The following is a 19,824-nucleotide window of genomic DNA, read 5'->3' on the forward strand; positions in this document are numbered from 1 at the left end:
TCCGCCTGTGCGCCCTTTCGAGAAGCGGAACCTTGTTGCTTCCGGCCTCCGAATCCAGGGGAATGAAATTTCTGCTGGATCGCGGCACCGGTAAAGAGATGCTCTCCCTCCGAGGCTTAAAAAGTGAGCCATGGCCTGGATGCAAAGGCTGCGGAAGAACAAATCGCTGCAATATGGACTCCCGATGATGGTGAGCGGTCGGTGATAGGACGAAGGGCAGCTAATTTGGGGGAGGAGGGGTGCTTGGAAGCGTGGGGGGGGGGACTAGAAAGTGGTTGCACTTTGCAGGTTAGCATACCATAGAGGAGACGGTATTCTCAGGAATCGCGGCGCAAGGGCTGCTCCCACGCGTTCTAGGGGACGAACAAGTGAGAAATCCTATTGGCTAAAATCCTATTGAAGGCTCACCTTTTTCCTCGAGGCATGTTCGTCGTTGGATGCCACTCCTGTCAGTCTGAAAAAGGGGACGTGCGTTTGCCATTTTGAGGGGGAAACATTGGAAATACTCCTCATTCCGAGCAGGGTGTCATTATTTGACACCTGTTCACCCTGCTATTTGTCAGTATTGTGTCCTTTCCTTTCTATATGTAGGGGTGTCTTATACCATTAGTCATTCAGCGTTTCTCAATCCACAGCTCTCCAGAGGGATTGGACTACATGTCCCATTATTCGCTTGGCTATCTGGATGAGGATAATAAATATTGGACAACACTTGGTTGAAGACAACAGTGTAGAATGACTTATATAAATTAACCCTTTATGTGCCATGAAGTTAGTGTTGATTCTTTATTTTAGCTTTTCTCCAGGATGAGCTGTTCCTAACATGATCTTTCAGATCATCTGACAGTATATGCATTACTACTACAATTGAGTCCTTGTTGGTCATCCTTCTAAGCCTTCACATAATGTGCTCAAAATGGGATAACTTTGGCCTAGTCATTTGTGTCCCAAGTGAAAACCCTGGCTTGATTTTTTTTCAAAGGTTCATTTGTTTGTCAGTTTGTTTTCTTGGGCTGTCATTCTCTCTCAACCCAACATACTTCACAAGGTTGTTATGGGGAAAGTATGAGGAAAAAGTATGAGATGTTGGCTGCTTTGAGTTATTTATAAAAATAATAAAGGTAGGATAAGTACAGAAACATATAGAATGAAAAAAAAATCTTTCAGTCCTTCTTTAAAGTCCAACTTTCACTTCTACAGAATGTCACAAGGAAAATCTTTTACCTCCACATTCTGAAGTTTAATTGTCCAGTCTAAGCCTGAAACCCACCATGCACAGTAACTTGTTCTGTGTGATGGTTGCAACTGGTATAATAACTATTCTCCTTTACAATTTCAAACAAAATTCACTTCTTTAGGCTTAGGATGTTTCTCACATACCTCCTGATACGCTTCCTTTTGAATGCCGGTTTCTCATCCAGTTCACTAGAGAGCTATCTACTGATGTCTATAAGAAGATAAATGTGTACTACAATGTCACAATGCAAACTTCACCCCTTGCATGTAAGATCACCACACACATTTTGCCATCATCATGAAACTACTTGTTGTTTTGAGAACTATTTAATATTTTAAGAATACTCTCTTTATTATAAAACTCTCTAGGTCTGGTCCATCCATCTAGAACTACCTGCATTTATGCATTAGTTTTTGTTAGGAGTTGATATATGCTGCCACTACCTTCTTTTCTTTCCCTCCATTAGAAGAGAAAGGCTAAAACCAAAAAAGGAAAAGAAAATCTCTAATTGAGAAAAACAAACACATCTTAAACACTGTATCTTTGAGTCACTCTAGCAAACTCTAGGGTACTTTACCAGATTGTAACTGTTCTATTTAAAAAACAAATTGGCACAACTATATCTGTTTAAAATAATATTTAGAATTTATGAAGAACACACAACAATTATAAAAATTAATGGGATTTAGCTTGAAGAATATGATTAGATTTTAAGGGAGATAAAGGAACAATGGGTAGACCCATTCAAAATGATGATGAGGCTTTGGGGGGGGGGTTGATGAATGAAGGAAACTGGGTAAAACTACTGCATACAAAATAAAACCAAATTGTAATTGTATGTACTCACTGGATCTAGAAGTCTGGGAATATTAGATTGCTTCTGAGTTCTGGAAGAATTCACCCTACAACTTGTGGGTACAATTCCTTTATTTTCTTCCTCACAGTCAGTTGCTACTCTCTGAGGAAATTCAAAAGAACAAAATTTATTGCATATATTTTTGTTAGTTACATCCTGCCTTCATTTAAAATCTTAAATTAGTTTACATGGAATCACTTTTCACTGATCCTTAGGTGGACATATCTTGGTCCTCTTGTAAGAGCTTGCTTTCCCTTTTGGGTTTTCATATTTCCTTGCCATTTCCTTTTTTATAATAAGCCCCACACTTGATTTCAAAGAGAAAATGAACTATACCTTTCCATTTTACAGCTTATAGTGCACTTGGCTCTCAAATACAGTAGATGGTGCTCCAGTTTATAAAATGCAGTAAGAGAAATATTACAGTCAATTTCTGATCAGGGTTGCAGCACCTGGTGACTCACCCTATGTGATTTTTGCTTATTGCACAGGGATGGCAAGTTTTCTGACACTGCTATAATAAATTGTTAATCAAGATCAAATTATATAATTGGCCAAATAAGCTTGTTTTTAATGGTGTTTAAAAGAGCTGGTTTAAGAAACAGATAGAGAAAAGAATCTGACCTGAATGGAAAATTGTTCCCCATATCTATTCCTGGGCCTGAATTTTGTGTTAATCCAATTTTATTGTTTCAACTACTGATTATAAGAAAAAGATGTACAGACACACAGGAGGCAATGGGTAGATAAAGCTTGAAAACCTTGCTGTTTTCTGTCCCTTCCAGAGCAGCATTGCCCTGCTCATGCTAGTCCTCATTTAGCAATTGTCACATAAAGTGGCCATTCACATTTACAGCAGTGATTAAAAAGTAAGTTTCTGATTAGTTTTTGCATTTATGACCTTTGTAGGTTTACAATCAAAGAAAAACTAGTAATGTCAGGCCCATATAAGCAGATCCATACCAGAGATGGGTTTCAGCAGGTTCTGACCAGTTCTGGAGAACCGATAGCGGAAATTTTGAGTAGTTCAGAGAACCGATAAATACCACTTAGGACTGGCCCCACCCCCATCTATTCTCTGCCTCCCGAGTCCCAGCTGATCGGGAGGAAATGAGGATTTTCCAGTAACCTTCCCCTGGAGTGGGATGGAAATGGAGATTTTACAGTATCCTTCCCCTGCCACGCCCATCAAGCCAAACCCACAGAACCGGTAGTAAAAAAATTTGAAACCCACCACTGATCCATACTTGAAAAGTTCAATTAGCTGTTTATTGCAGGCGGGTAAGACTAGATAAGGTTCAACTGCATTCAGTGGGGGTCATACTTTGCCCTCTCATGCCCACAGATGGATTCCAGACTAATTCCCTGTTTGATTCCACTCCGTGACCCAGCCAGTTTCTCTTCCACAAATCAGATCATAAGCCCAGACACAGTTTCATTTAGCAACCACTTCATTTAATGACCAAGTTGCTGATTCAGTCTATATTTTGATCAGAGTATCCTAACTCAAAATGAAATATGATTACCTTAAGGAAGTGCTTATGTAAAAGGAAGAAAAATAGAGACCAATTAAAGAGCTACTTAACACAAACTTTGCATTGTGAAATGAAAGTGGTGAATTCAGCATATTCTGTCACGACTTCACTGCTCTTAGTCAAATACTCTCACCATTAACTAGTGTTTTGCTTTGTGATTCTCATCACCTCCTACTATTATGTTCGTGGGGGTTGTAATTAACTAGCTTTGCTGTAGTTCGTTTCAGTAACTAAATGAGTGCCTAATGGAAAGAGTTGCAGTATTCACTTCTGAGCTAATGCCTCAATATTTTATTTATTTATTTGTCAAACATGTACAAGATAGCAGATATAGGTATAAACATAAATATAAACAAAGGAAGTAAGTACAGATAAATGGGGACAGTAAGACAGGGATGGTAGGCACGCTGGTGCGCTTATGCACGCCCCCTTTACGGACCTCTTAGGAATGGGGTGAGGTCCACGGTAGACAGTTTGAGGTTGAAGCTGTGAGGGTTTGAGGCTGAAACAACGGAGTCAGGTAGAGCATTCCAGGCGTTGACCACTCTGTTGCTGAAGTTGTATTTTCTGCAATCGAGTTTGGAGCGGATATTTGGAATAATACAATATGGTATTACTCTTTTGTTCCTGGCTGATATCTGTTATTCTAAAATGTTTTAACAGAATAACAGATTTGGAAGGGACCTTGGAGGTCTTCTAGTCTAACCCCCTGCTCAGGTAGGAAACCCTACACCATTTCAGACATGTGGTTGTCCAATCTCTTCTTAAAAATCTCCAGTGTTGGAGCACCCACAACTTCTGAAGGCAAGCCGTTCCACTGATTGATTGTTCTAACTGTCAGGAAATTTTTCCTTAGTTCTTGGTTGCTTCTCTCCTTGATTAGTTTCTATCTATTGCTTCTTGTCCAGTGCAATCAAGTTGGTGTTCCTTAGATAGATTTTCTCCAGGAGGATTTGTCCCCAAACTGGTCTTTCACATCTTCCAGTGGTATACATATGGTCATCTTTTTCCAATCCCATCTTCCCTCAATATATATTCCATATACAAATTGAATAAATAAGGGAAGTGTACAGTATCACTCCATTACCAACTCCAAACCAGTCTCCTTTGGCATGTTTTAGAATTTCCATACGTCCAGCACATTCCACAGCTTGGTATAATCAACGCAACAAGGGGCAGGTTTCAAAACCCGTTGCTACTGGTTTGCTTGTGGGCGCACTTGCGTGCGACACTTCTGCACATGTGCAGAACCTTCTGCGCATGCGTAGAAGCGTCTGGGCGGGTGGGCGGAGCCTTCCACTGCCACCGCTACCGGTTCGCCCTATCCGGGGCAAACCGGTAGCATCTCACCACTGAATGCAACCAAGGCCTTCTATAATCAATGAAGCACACATTGACTTCTTTTTGGTATCCTTTGGCTTTCTCAATTATTTAGTACACATCAGTGGTATTGTGTTATGTTCCTCTGCTATTTCTAATGCAATCTTTAACATCTGGCATTGTGTTGTGATCTGCGTTCAACAATCCTAATAAGTATTTTGCTTTCACCTGAAATTAAGAATATTGCATGATAATTTTCAGACTCTGATAAATTTCCTTTCTTGGCATTGGCATGTAGATTTACCTCCTCCAATCTGTTTCGTTCTTTAGATTTGCTGGCATAGCTTAGTTAGAACCTTTACTGGCTCTTTGTCATTTGCCATATTTTATTTAATTATGAAAAAGAAGTGAAATACATATTTTATTGTAACATGGACACAAATTTAAAAAAAATTAAGCCAGTGTAGTGTGCTGATTAGGTGTTGGACTAGGACTGGTGAGATCCAAGTTCATGTTTATCCTCAGCCATGAAAACTCATTGAATAACTTTGGACCAATCACCTCCTCTCAGCCCAATCTACTTCACAAGGTTGGAAAAAATAGGTGGAATGGTACATATGATCCCTTGAGTTCAGGGAGGAGATGCGATGCATAAAATCTATCAAATAATGCCAATCTCAACAATTTTTTCTACTACAGTTGAAGAAGATAACGATATATATATATATATATATATATATATATATATATATATATATATATATATATATATATATATATATATATATATATATATGTTTATGTAAGTTTTCACGGGTATGTATGTGTGTATAGTTAATATTTCGGGTTTCTTCCCGTGTAATTGTGGATATATCCCTAAAAGGGTAGAAGCGACGTTTCGGCAGAATCCCATCTGCCATCATCAGGCTTATGCCAGTAGTCATTTTGCACTAACTGACGTTGGAATTTCAAATCTGGTGCTGGTATTCTGGGATGGCTCCACCTTTTCATTCTGATTGGTTGGGAGTCCCAGTATGTGTTTATTGGCTTGGCTTCGGGTGTATGGTCGGTTTTTCTCCACTAGGTGGCAGGGCTTTATCTTTATATATATGTAGGTCTTTGGTTATTCGGGTCTTCTCCCACGTAAAATTGGAAGTGTCTTGGCGACGTTTCGACGAAGTCTCATTCGTCATCTTCAGGCTGGTGTTCTCGGCTTCGTGCTTCCAGGAGCATATATATATATGCAGTGTGTCCTTCTCTGGAGAAACTTTGTGGGAAGCTGTTTTTGACTCTCCACAATAGAGTTGCTTGTCAGACAGTTCCAACACTGTTCATTCTGAATTGGCCAAGCCTGTAATTCAAAATGACTACAGTGTGATTTACTCAGGCTTGCACTATGGAATACAGCTTGCCTTGTTAAAATTAGATTTGCAAAATGCCTTCTGTATTCCCTCACCAATTTTGAGCTACATGTATTAATCTTGCTTAAGGAACTTCCCACCCCACCACCACCATGAACCTGCTTATGTGTTTTATCTTGTACATATATTTCCATGCTGAAAATGTTGCACTGAAAGAGGTTGAGATTGCATGTACTCTCCAGCCACAAGGAATTCCCAGCTGTTGAAGCATCACAACCATAGTGACAAACTGTTGACACTCCTTTATAAATGTCAGTGAAGCAAACTTATAAGTTAAACATCCATGCAAGGGAAGGGTAAGTGTTGTTTATTCATGTGTTAAACAGTAATGTAGAAACACTAGTCAGGCAGTACTGGAAGCCAAATTTGGTGAATTGTTGATGAATCCAGAGCAATCAAGATGCCTTTCTTAAAACTGCTCCATAAGCAAGGGCAGTTAAACAGGTAGTGCTAAATAGAATTAACGTATGGATAAAATGAAGGTGCCGGGATTAGAGATTTTGATTCAGGCTCTGAGATACCTTTGGAAAAAGCCCAATATGTATAAAAACAATAGCATATAAACTAGTAGGACATCATACTGCTGCTATAACTTCAACAAGATGTTGGAACAGATAGTGTCTATAAGCAAGCAGAAAAGCATGACCCAATAGATATGGAATAAAATAGACTGGAAAGTCTTTGACAAAGGTCATTATCAGAAAACTCAACTGTCATTACATAAAAATACAGGCAATCTCAGGGATTGGCAACTGGTTAATAATTAGAACACAAAAAGTAGGAATAAATGAGCAATTCACACCCTGGTGAGTTACTGTATGTATAGTAGGGTTCTTCGTGGATAAATTTATTTATGGATTAAATATATATGCTGTACATCTGACTGCCAAGCAGTGCCTGTACGAATGAGTGGTGAGGTGGCCATTTCTGATCACCGTGGCAATCTAAAGTGGTAAAATCAAAAAGAGATTGAAAGAGTTCAAAAAGAATCTCTCCAAAGTGACCGAATGAGCTTCAAAATATCAAACAAAGTCCAACATAAACAAGTTACTTGATGCATCTTGGCAAAAGGAAATGACAATCCAAACCAGAGTGGATTTTATTTAAATCATGATTTAAATCACTAGTAAAAAGGCTTGATTTAAATCAACCCGATTTAAATCATAATTTTTAAAGAGCAGCTGTCATCTCTGTCCCGCAGTGGCTCCTCCTCTGACCCACTGTTGACTCACCGACAGTCCCAATATTGCAGAATATATAGCCTCATGCTACCTAACTAAGGTCCATTTCATGCTGAATAAACTAAATTATTAATGTTATCTTAAATAGAAAACTATCTTTAGAATAATTTAAATTTTAATCTAATTTAAATTTTTAAAAATCCAATTTAAATTTTAAAAACTATTTATTTATTTATTTATTTATTTATTTATTTATTTATTTATTTATTTATTTATTTATTTTAGAGCATTGCCACCATAATCCAAACTTCACCTGTGTAAGAATGGAATCTGAACTAGTAATGGAAAGGAAAGGCAATTTGGGTGAAAATAACCCAGTGTGCAATTGCTGTGAAAAAGTTTATAATTCCATGTTTGGAATTATGAGAAAGGGAATTGGAAATAGAACTGCCAATATAATAATGCCTTTACCTAAATGTGACACCATATTTGGAGTACTATATACAATATTTACAAACATGGTTTAAGAAGGACATCCCAAAGGTGCTTTTTCAAGAGGCAACAGGACTTAAAGTCCAGTTGCTTCTTGAAAAAGCACCTTTGGGACAGCCATTCTTCTGACCCAGCCTTAGCAGAAGCAAGAAACAGACTTCTTGTCACGAAAAACCTCTCTTTATTTACCTCTTGTGAATTAATTGCATTCACCCACCGAAAAGTCCAGGCAATAATCCTTCAAGTAGTTAACTGCAGTACAGACCTTATCAGTTCCTTGCGATAATTACAATGTTAAAACTTGAGGTCATACATCAAAATATATGGGGACTCAGGGCTTACAGAAAGATTTTTTAACGTACAGAACATGGTTAAATTGTGGAATTTTGCTGCCAGCAGTTGTGCTAATGTTAGCTAATTTGAATGGGACTGGACAGATTCATGGAGATTTTGAGTAACTATTAATATCGATACCTATTTACACCCTTTTGAATCATAAGTGAAAATCTTAAAAATAAGTTACTAGGAGGCAACAAGGAGAGGGAGTTATTTTTCTCCATTTCAGGCTTGTGAGCTTCCCAAAAACATTCAGATTGACATCATTACACAGTGGACTGGATGGTCCTTTGGCCTGACCTAACAAGACTGTTACGCTTTTATACATTTCTTTGCCGAGAGCTGTTACTTGTTTCTGTTCACGTTGTCTTTTGCTCAGTGGGGTGCTTTGTGCAAACATACCGTCTCTATTATGTTTCTCCAAGATGAGTGAGAGTGTTAAAGTTGCATTGGTCTCCTCACATAAAAGATGTCATAGAATGACCAGTTTATGGGCAGAATAGTATTCTTCTAGAATCAATAATGTATTACTGTAAACTGCACCTCCAAACGTGCGAAAGTCAAGAGTTATGTACAAATTTTCAATGAAGTGTTTCACTTCGATCAAAACTTTGATTGAAACAATGCTGCATAGCACTTGAAAAAATAGTTCTTACAAAGTGGCTACACTATTTTGAGCTGATAAGGGTGGTTCTTATACATGGGTGTCGACACTTGTGTAGAAGTCACTCTTATTGAATTGAGCTGGCAGCTCAACTTGAATTGATTAAACTTCAATTTCTTCACAGAAGTACAGCTCTTTGTGTGTCTATGAGGAACATTAAGTGTAAATTATGTTGCTTTTAGCAATATAAACTACATTGGATGAGCCATTTTTTTTTACAGTGAAGAAATGCTAGGAAAATAAATCATTTCTTTTTTTTTTTAGTTTTTTATTTTAAACACATTAAAACAACATTAAAAATCAAACAGGTACAAACAACAAGAAGTAACACAACAAAAAAAGTATCACTTTCTTTTCAGCTATATACAGCGGTCTATTCTTTCTATACATCAATATTTACAGATATTTAAGTAATAACTTATTTGACGTTCATTTTCTACTTTATATCATTTCTTCTTTACTAACAAAAGATCATACACATTTTCCCCCTCCTTTCTTCATACATTTAACTTATTTCCTTATTTTTCAGCCATTCATACCATCTACTCCAGAACTTATAATACTTTGATTCTTCTTTCCCCTTAATTTCTTTAGTTAATTTATCTAATTCTGCACATTCCAGGATTTTTTTAAATAAATCCTCTTCCGTTGGTAATGTTTTTTTCTTCCAATGTTGCGCGTATACAATACGTGCTGCTGTCAATATATGCAATATAAGGTACTGTATTTCTTTGGTATAATTTTCTATCGAAATGCCTAACAGAAACTGTTCCGGTTTTCCCTCTATTGGATTCTGAATTATTTCTACTATCCAGGTTTTAATTTTCTTCCAAAATTTTTGTGCCATTGTACAGGTCCACCATTGATGGTAGTATGTTCCATAGCTAGTCTTGCATTTCCAACATTTCGGGGAGTTGGTGGGAAACATTTTTGCAATTCTGGCCAGTGGAAGGTGCCATCTATGAAATCTGATTTTCCTTGTATGCCGTCGCAATTGTCAGTTTCATGTTCGTTTTCCACATCTTCTCCCACTTCTCTAATTCTATCACATGGTTAACATTTTGTGCCCATTTGATCATCGTGTCTTTCACTGTTTCCTCTTCCATTTTATACCGTATTAGAAACTTGTATAATCTACTTATTAGTTTTCGTTCATTCCCTAATATGATTTTATCTAATTCTGTTTCTTCTAGTCGAACCTGATCTTTTTTTATATCCTCTGTATACTTTGAACTTATCTGTAGATACGTCCACCATTGCACTTCTCTTCCTAAGTCCAGCTCCAATTCATTTCTGGTTTTTAATATTCCCCTCTTGTTTATTATGTCTCTATATCTAATTAATTTTGTCCAGTCTACTAAATTTGGGTGTGTTAAAGTTTCCTCTGGAGAGATCCAAGACGGGATTTGTATATAGTGTTGTTTTTTAATTTTATTCCAAATTATTAGTAATGAATTTCTAATTGTGTGTCTTCTAAAGTATCCATAAGTATTTTGTTTTTCCCCACACAAATATGAATGCCACCCTATAGTTAAATCATGTCCTTCTAGTATTAGCAGTCTTTTAGGAAAATAAATCATTTCAAGAAAATAAATATTTTTTCTTTTTTAAAAAAAGAGCATGCCTAGTCACATGCCTTTACCTATTTAACATCAATGATTTACTACCTTGCTGCTTTACCTTAATAGTTTTATCAAGAAAAAATGTGGTCTGAAAACTGCAAACTTTGTAATATGACGTGGAATATTGAATAACATGAAGTTGACTTTAAAAAGTTAAAAAAGTAACTTCTACCTTATATCAGGGGTGGGTTCTAAATTTTTTTACTACCAGTTCTGTGGGCGTGGCTTATTTTGTGGGTGTGGCTTGGAGGTCATGTGACTAGGTGGGTGTGGCTAGCTGGTCAGAGTCATTTCTGGAAGGTCCTCGCACTTACGACCAGTCCTCGCACTTACGACCCGACTCATTTGTTTGCTTTTAACACTGATCAGCTGTAGGACGGCCCTTTGAAGCCCCGCGGCAAGAGTTTAAACAGTTTTTTTCCCTCTAGTCATCAGCTGGGACTCAGGAATAGATTGGGGGCGGGGCCAAATAAAAGGTAAGAATAACGTGGGTGGGCGGGGGGGAGAACCGGTTCGGTGATGTCATATCGTCACTGCTACCAGCTCGGCCGAACCGGACCAAACCGGGAGGAACCCACCACTGCCTTATATGTTTAATACAGGTCAATTATGTGAGAGCAGTGGCTTCATGGTTCTCATAATGCCAGTTATTTTAGAATACAGTAGTGGCCAAAATTGTGGAAACCTTTTGGGAAAAGTGTATCTTTGAGGTTTGGTAGCTAATAACACCACTTTTTTTGGCGTTTCATGATAATCATATTCCACTGCTGGAATGGCCTGGGAATAGCCCAGACCTTAACCCAATTGAAAATCTATGGAGCCGACTAAAGAAACTTGTTAGTCAGAAGTGACCCAGCAATAAAACCCAGTTAATAGAAGCAATCATTCAATCTTGGTTTCACATTATAACAGCCGCTAAAAGACTTGGTTCACTCCATGGGAAGACGTTGTAAGGCCATAATTCATGTTAAGGTTTCCCAACTAAGTATTAACTGACATGGTGATCATTTTTGTATATCCCATTTTTTCTATGGTGATCATTTTTGTATATCTCGTTTTTTCTACATGTTTCACTTTTCTTCTTTATACTGTAACTGCTATTCTAATAGCAAATCCTTCATAAAAGTTATTGCATTACATTCTTGATTAAATTATTTTTCCATTGATATATAATTTTATGGTACTGCTCCCAAAAAAAGTTGTGTTATTAGCTAGTTTTAGAAAATACACTTTTCCCAAAATGTTTCCACAATTTTGGCCTCTACTGTATATAAGCCATTATTTGTCGTTCTTAGACATGGTAATGGCATGTTATTATTTCCAGCATCAATTTCTGAACTGGTACCATAATTACTCGTACCCCCAAACAGTACTGTATGGTTGATGTTTGCAATGCTATGAATTTTTATCTGCTTATTCTGACTTCATGTCAGATCAACAAAAAGTGGCAGGTGAACTTTAAACTGAGTGTTATGCATCTAATTTTGAGACAAAAAGAAAATTCCAAGGAGAACATTTGAAATATATGTAGCTATCCCTCAGGGGGGAAATGCTCCCGGTTCGGACCGGATCGCCTGATCCGGTAGCGATGGCGGTGGGTGGTTCGGAGAACCAGTAGCAAAAATCCCTGCCCACCCCGGTGCCCAGCTGAGCCACACGATCATCAGAGACTTTTTTTTTTACTTTTAAAAGCATTTTTTCTACAACCTCTTCCGACGAAAAAATGCTTTTAAAAGTTTTTTTTAAAAAGCCTCTGATGATCGCGCAGCTCAGTTGGGATCGTCAGAGGCTTTTCAAAGCATTTTTTTCTGCAACCTCTTGGCTGAAGAGGTGGTAAAAAAAAATGCTTTGAAAAGTCTCTGACGATCCCAGCTGAATTGCCTGATCGTCAGAGAGGCATTTGTTTAAAAGCCTCTCTGACGATCCCAGCTGAGTTGCCTGATCGGCAAAGGCTTTTCAAAGCATTAGAAAAAATGCTTTGAAAAGTTAAAAAAAAAAATTGGCCACGCCCACCCAATCACATTACTACCCCCCACCAAGCCACGCCCACAGAACCGGTAGTAACAAATTTTACATTTCACCCCTGCTATCCCTATATTTCCAGATAAATAATCCTCATGCAAATTTTCAAGAAAATCCATGACTATCAACCAAATTTCTTTTATTAATCCATGTGTTGAACTGAGAATCAAAATTGAGGGTCAGCAATGAATTACAGTGTTCAGTATGGATTATATCAGACCCAGATTGTGCACGCCTGTTTCATTATCATTGTTATGCAAGGCAGCATATGTAAAATCAGTTAAATAAGGAAGCTAATAATGATATATTTCTTTGTAGGTATGCAGTCACTTTAATTCATTTTTCATTGGTTGAATTACTACATCTGCTTCCAGTTAGCCATTTTCATTCAGCAGAAAAAGTGACAAAATATGAAGACTTACATTTTTAAAATGTCATCACATGTTGCTAAAGTGCAGAATAGCTCATTTTGTGCAAAAATATTTTAGTTGGTGTATGTTCCCTAGTGCAGGATAAATAAAATTGCCTCTTAGTCTGAAATATAAGAAATTCAAGAGACATTGTAATATATCTTTCTCTAAGATAGAAGCTGAATAATATTTCTATGCCAAAATTGCCTGTTGTACTTGCCTAGTGAAAAAAGGAAAGGCTACAGTTTCCAGATGTCAGACTGGAACCTTATAGTAACTGTAGATTACACATATTGTAATTTTTTTCAAAATTGAAATACCCCATGCCGTTTCCATTGAGTAAAGGGAAAAAGAATACAGTATTTCACTTGACTTTTCCAGTTCTGCAGGTTTGTAATGAATAAAAAAAACTTTTGATTTAACAAACTAATGGGTAAAGAATGGCTATTACAGCCTAAATGTCAATTAAATTGCAATGTTTTTTGTCAATCATAAAAATACACTTGTACATAAGAAGACCTATATTGTATGAGTGATTACCATTTTTGAGGAAAATCACTGAACATTTTCCGAACCTACACAAGAACAGGCAGTGTTGTTGCCTGAAATTCAGATAAAATTCAGGTCAAGCAGATTTTTGTTGTTGTTTTAAACTGGATGGCTTTTGAGAGAGAGAAAAAGAGAGAAAGAAAAAGAGAGAAAGAAAAAGAGAGAAAGATGAAGTACATTTGACTTTTTGCTAGTTTTAGATGCCAAGTACTAACTCTACTCAGTTCATGGTTTATGGGCTTGAGAAGCAGAAGTCTTACACAAGAGACTTGAAAATAAAATATTTATTCCTTAAGTAAAACATTTCATAAAATGTTGCCTTTTTCCTTTTCTCTAGTAGACGATCTATACTACCAGCAGTGAACATTAATTTAGGGATTTAGCTAAAAAGAGTGCAGTTTTGTGATTTGGCTTTCAGAGTCAATGATGCAAACTAGTGGTGGTGCAGAGGTTAGACTGCAGTATTGCAAGCTGGCTCTGCCCACTGCCAGGAGTTCAATCTTGACCAGCTCAAGGTTGATTCAGCCTTCCATTCTTCCAAGATCAGTAAAATGAGGACGCAGATTGTTGGGAGCAATATGCTGACTCTATAAACAGTTTAGAGAAGGCTGTAAAGCACTATGAACTGGTATATAAGTGCTATTGCTATTGCTATACAGCATGTGTTAAATCCTTCTGGTAAGAGAAGAGAATCTAGTACAGCAAGTTGCAGAGATGGAGCAATTGCTGCCTATTTTATTAACAAAGAATTCAACTTTTGGAGTTGTACTGCATAGCAAATTATTGGATAATCAGAGGTATGACTGAATTATCAAATTGGTGTATTGATGAGTGATAACCAACTTTAATAGTTTGCCAGATGCTTTTTGTTGCATAACATGCTTTTTTTTCAGAAAGAAAATTGAAATAGGTTTTTAAGAATCTGCTAAGAAAACATTAATGTTACTTCATGAAACATTTACTAATGTTCATGAAACATTTACATCAAATTGGTCAGCTTTGCCATTTCAGCAAATTCTGACATTTTCACAATCCATTCGCCCACTGTGGGAATTTGATTATTCTTCCATCATTGAGCATACAATGGTCTTTCTGCAGTTCCCATATACAAAATCAATCTTCCATGAGTCATTTCTAATTCATTATCCATACGTCCCAATAAAAAAAAAAAGTTCTGATTTCTTCACAATATTTATATTTAAAATCTTTTGCATGGTTATATGAATTTGTATCCCAATTTCTTCGCTTTTGCACAATTCCACCATGCATGATAAAATGTCCCCTCATGTTTTTCACATTTTCAACAATGGTTTCAGAAATGTACCTTTATATATTTTTGTTAATTTCTCCGGGGTACCTACTGTCCATTCTCTCCTAAGTATCCATCTGCATAGCCTATCCAAAATTAGTACTTGCTTGACTTGCTACCGTTTGCTTAGTAACTGAAGTTTCCATAGACCTACCTAAAGGATACTTATGATCTTGATGCAAAGTTCTAATGGTTGCCCATTTCCCACCCCCATGTAGTCACATGACCACACTTTAGATGCTCAGCAACTGGACTGCATTTATGGTCGTTTGCAGCATCCTGGAGTTATATGACCATATTTATGAATATTTTTGCCTGAAAACTGCAGTTACTTCCAGTTTTCAAGAAAACTGGGTCCATAATGAACCACTGATTTATTTAACAACTGCAGTGTTTACTTAATGGCCATGGTGGTCTCTTTACAAACTAGGCGGTCATTTAACTACCACCACAAAAATGGTTGTAAAACAGGTTGCTTTAACCTGTTTATTTAACCAAAATGTGCTCAAGAAAGTAGGTTCAGCAAACCCAATGCTGTTAATGGTGTTCACCTGAGGCTTTGAGCATGCTGTTATTTTCTGTGGCTCCTGGCGCTCCGTTTGACAAGATCCCTCTAGAACTTGCCAGACTTCTCTCAAGGACTGCCCCCCCCAAAAAAGTGAATGGGTAACTAGGGGTGGGTTCTACTTACCTTTACTACCGGTTCGCAACGGGGTCGCACACACACGCGCTTCGCTTGTGCATGTGCCTTGTTTCTGTGCACGCACCTTGCTTCTGCGCATATGCAGATCACTTCTGATGACATCAGGGTCAGTGGGCGGAGCCTCCCGCCGGTTTTACTACCGGTTCTATAGAATCGGTCTGAACCAGGAGCCATCCACAACTGGGGTAATCTCATGGCTTCGTCCTTATCCAGGAAAGCTCCTTCTGCTCTGACACAAAGCCCAGCTGCTGGTAATCACTCAGCATCTTTAACAAGAAGAGGGTTGTTAAGTCAGTATTGTTCTACCCAGATGTCAAATTTGTTACATCTCTTGTACCATACATTCTATGCATATGTAATGTATAACAGTCTTCTGTTTATATTTTTTCTTCTGTCTTGTTGTGTCGGATTCTTGAAGGCTTAATAGACAAATCTATGTGTGTAAGTACATTAGTATGGATTATTGGTATTACATTTTGTAATATGGAAAGGATGTAACTATTTTTTCATAACTTTACAACAGGCAGAGTAAATATAATACAATTCTGTATATAAATTTTGTTATTTTGTGTGGCAGGTAGAATATTAACAATGTGTTAATTTAAACTTGGAAAACATGTGTTTAAAAATATGTGTAGTAAGTAGTTCTTACAATGATTCAACAATGGTACAAATAGGTTGTGTAAACAGCCAAAATTCAGATTGGATTTGAAACTAAGTTCTGCTTTGGTTTTTGATTTAAAAGTTTAAAAATGGAGGTTTAATTTGTTTAAAGATTTAATTAGTATTAGGGAAGCATCGGAATCGGCATAACAGAGCATAATTACATTTTAAAACTTGAAGGCATTTTTTAATTTTGTGTGGCAAACACTTATTTTGTTCATTTAAACTTGGAACTTGGAAAACATTTGTTAAAAAAACTACTTACCTTTACTACTGGTTTGAATGGGATCACGCACGCAGATCGCTGATGATGACATCCGAGGCAGTGGGTGGGGCCTTCCGCCAGTTTTACTACTGGTTCTTGCGAACCGGTCCGAACCGGGGGCAACACAACACTGAAATATGTGTAGTACGTAATTCTTAGAATTATTCCAACAGTGATACAAATAGGTTGTGTAAACAGCCAAAATTCAGTTTGGATTTGAAGATAAGTTCTACTTTGGTTTTTGATTTAAAGTTTAAAAAATTGACGTTTAATTTGTTTAAAGATTTAATAGTATTAGCGTAGCGTTGGATTCGGCATAGCAGAGCATAATTACATTTTAAAACTTGAAGGCATTTTTAATGGCATCTCATTCTAAAAGGTCATTTTATTTTCTTCATGCCAATTTCTCCTGTTTTATTATTCCTGTTCCTAAATCTTAGTGATTTAAACCTATAATTGAATGGATGAAAATGTAGGTGCAGCAAAAATTTATTGAACTATATAATAGGACCACCATATAAACATCCTGGTCATTTACTGCAGCAAGAGAGGTTTCCAGCCATAATGGTCCCTCATGGCACTGGAGTAAGGTCTCTTCTTCTGAGAGTGTTGTGCCATGGCCATTCCACTTAAAACTCCATCACGCACAGGTTTCTCACGTGCAATTCATCTTCAACTGTGCTAGACTGTGCGCTTCCACTGTGGGACTGTAGAGTCACCTCTGTGTCCACAGATGAACTGCACAACAGCACATCTTTTTTGAACCCGAAGGGCCACCATATATGGAGGATCCTAATTTGTTGAAAAGTTCCAGAAACATAACTGGATCTTTTTTACCTTCTTGTCTGAATTATATCTAGCAATCACTGTTGCTTCAGCTGTTACAAGCTAGACATTGCTAAATTTAAAGTTCCAGAGAAATGAGATACAGAAAGATAGGGACACTAGAAAGCTGCAGTCCTTGCATTGAGGATGCTAATATAAACAATATCCACATGTATTATTGCTGAAGTCCTTTTACCATAGTTTAGCAAGAAAAAATCAGCATGTTGGGCTGACAGTTTCTCATAATAATAATAAATAAATAAATAAATAAATAAATAAATAATAAGAGCCTGTAGTACAGTGGACTAAAGCACTGTTATTAACATCTGCTGCTTGCAGTTATTGCAAGTTCAAATCTCACCAGGCTCAAGGTTGACTCAGCCTTCCATCCTTTCAAAGGTAGGTGAAATGAGGACCCAGATTGTGGGGGCAATAAGCTGACTTTGTATAAATATACAAACGTATGAAGGCTATTGCTTAACGCATTGTAAGCCGCCCTGAGTCTCCGGAGAAGGGCGGCATATAAATTAAAGCAATAATAATAATAATAATAATCATCATCATCATCATCATCAACATCATCTTATACTTGGACTGTTCTCTCCTTTCCTATCCTGATTATTTTTCCCTTATTTTAATATTTTAGGTGTTAATAGTTGGTGGGTCATTTGGGCTCCGTGAATTTGCACAGATTCGATATGATATTCAAAAGATTCGTGGCAAGGTAAGCAGAATTCTTCTCCTTGTAGGATACAAGATTCAAGAATATTAGCCAACTTTTAAAGGGAAGGATGGTATTTACTTTCCAACAGAGAGCTGAAATTTTGAAATTTTCATCCCACACAAAGTCCTTTCTATTGTATTTTTCTTGCCCATTTTCAAAGCCCAAGAGAACAGTATATTGACAACAAAACCTATTCATTCATTCATTCATTCATTCATTCATTTCAATCAATCAATCAATTTGCATCCCTATTTTTGCCCACAAGACAGATTATGAGAGTCTACATCTATTTTATTTTTATTTTTTACATTTATATACAGTTTTTCTGCCATTACACTCAAGGAAATTCAAGCCCTGTGCCAGCCAGCGCAAAACAGAAAGCTATGAGAATAAAATCTGAAAGACTTTAGTTCCATGTTATAAACTTCCCGAGAGCAATTAATAAAACAGTAAGGCTTTGCCTTGAAATAAATTGTCAGCATTCTACTAGCAGGGGAAAGGTAGAAGGGGTGATAAAACTGTTTGTTGCTTTATTTCTTTATTGGTTAATGTGATCCAGGGCAGTGTACAAAATCATTAAACAAAAATACAAAAGAAAAGTAATACAGGAAGCTGAAGCAATTAATTGTTGATGAGGACTAAAATACATTAAAGTTCACCAATTGGCAACTAAATTTATCCTGACCAAGGGAAACAGCCAAGTCTTAACTGCCTTTCCAAACATCTGCAGGGTTGGAGTCAACCAGGTGTTGAGGGGAGATCATTTCAAAAGGAAGGGGCTGCTATTGAGTAAGCAGGTACCTCTTGGGTCCCTCAAGGTGATACTGTTTCAGAAAAAGGGACCTGGAATGGGCCTTCTCTGTTGGACCATTTGGGATGGGAAGATACCATGATAAAATAAGGGTACTCATGACAGACAAAGCTTTTGGCAGCAGGGAATTGCATGAATTGGTCTGAATGTCAAACCAAGTGTATGAATGCAGGGCAAGCAAAAATAGCAATAGAAGTTGCAGCGTTGCTTCTCATGGAAGAGCAAAAGCCTGGAGACTGTTCTTGTATAGTCCCAGATCTAGGATAGCTTGACTGTTCTCTCCTTGAAGGAGAAGGTGATGGCCTTTCTCTGCCTTCATAGCTTCTGACATGTTTAGAGGCTAAACACCCTGCCAGAATTTCAAGCTCTCATTATCTAAGATAAGTCTTTATCTTCTAGGGCTGTAATTAATCTAGGTAAGTGATTATCAGCTGATTCCTCAAGTTGATGGTTCATATGGTCTGCCTTTCATCGTAACAACTTAGAGTTTAACCCAGGGGTGAAATGCTCTCGGTTCAGACCGGATCGCCCGATCCGGTAGCGATGGCGGCAGGTGGTTCGGAGAACCGGTAGCAAAAATCCCTGCGGCCCCCCCCCCATGCCCAGCTGAGCCGCACGATCATCAGAAGCTTTTTTTTTTTACTTTTAAAAGCATTTTTTCTACAACCTCTTCCGACGAAAAAATGCTTTTAAAAGTAAAAAAAAAAAAAGCCTCTGATGATTACGCGGCTCATCTGGGATTATCAGAGGCTTTTCAAAGCATTTTTTTCTGCAACCTCTTGGCCGAAGAGGTGGTAAAAAAAATGCTTTGAAAAGTCTCTGACGATCCCAGCTGAGTTCCCTGATCGGCAGAGAAGCATTTTTAAAAGAGCCTCTCTG

General features: G+C 37.5%; 1 protein-coding gene across 1 annotated transcript in view; it reads left to right on the top strand.

The window, feature by feature from the left end:
* COX16 (cytochrome c oxidase assembly factor COX16) overlaps positions 1-19,824 on the top strand; it is a 33,331-nt gene continuing 13,507 nt past the window's right edge. Inside the window, exons 1-2 of the mRNA XM_034417666.2 lie at positions 1-190; positions 18,057-18,134. Of these exons, the coding sequence (XP_034273557.1) occupies positions 131-190; positions 18,057-18,134 (138 nt within the window). The 5' untranslated portion in view covers positions 1-130. The remainder of the gene's footprint in view (positions 191-18,056; positions 18,135-19,824) is intronic.

Source organism: Pantherophis guttatus, chromosome 1 (assembly GCF_059756535.1).
Source record: "Pantherophis guttatus breed Tessera chromosome 1, ASM5975653v1, whole genome shotgun sequence".
Lineage (NCBI taxonomy): Eukaryota > Metazoa > Chordata > Lepidosauria > Squamata > Colubridae > Pantherophis > Pantherophis guttatus.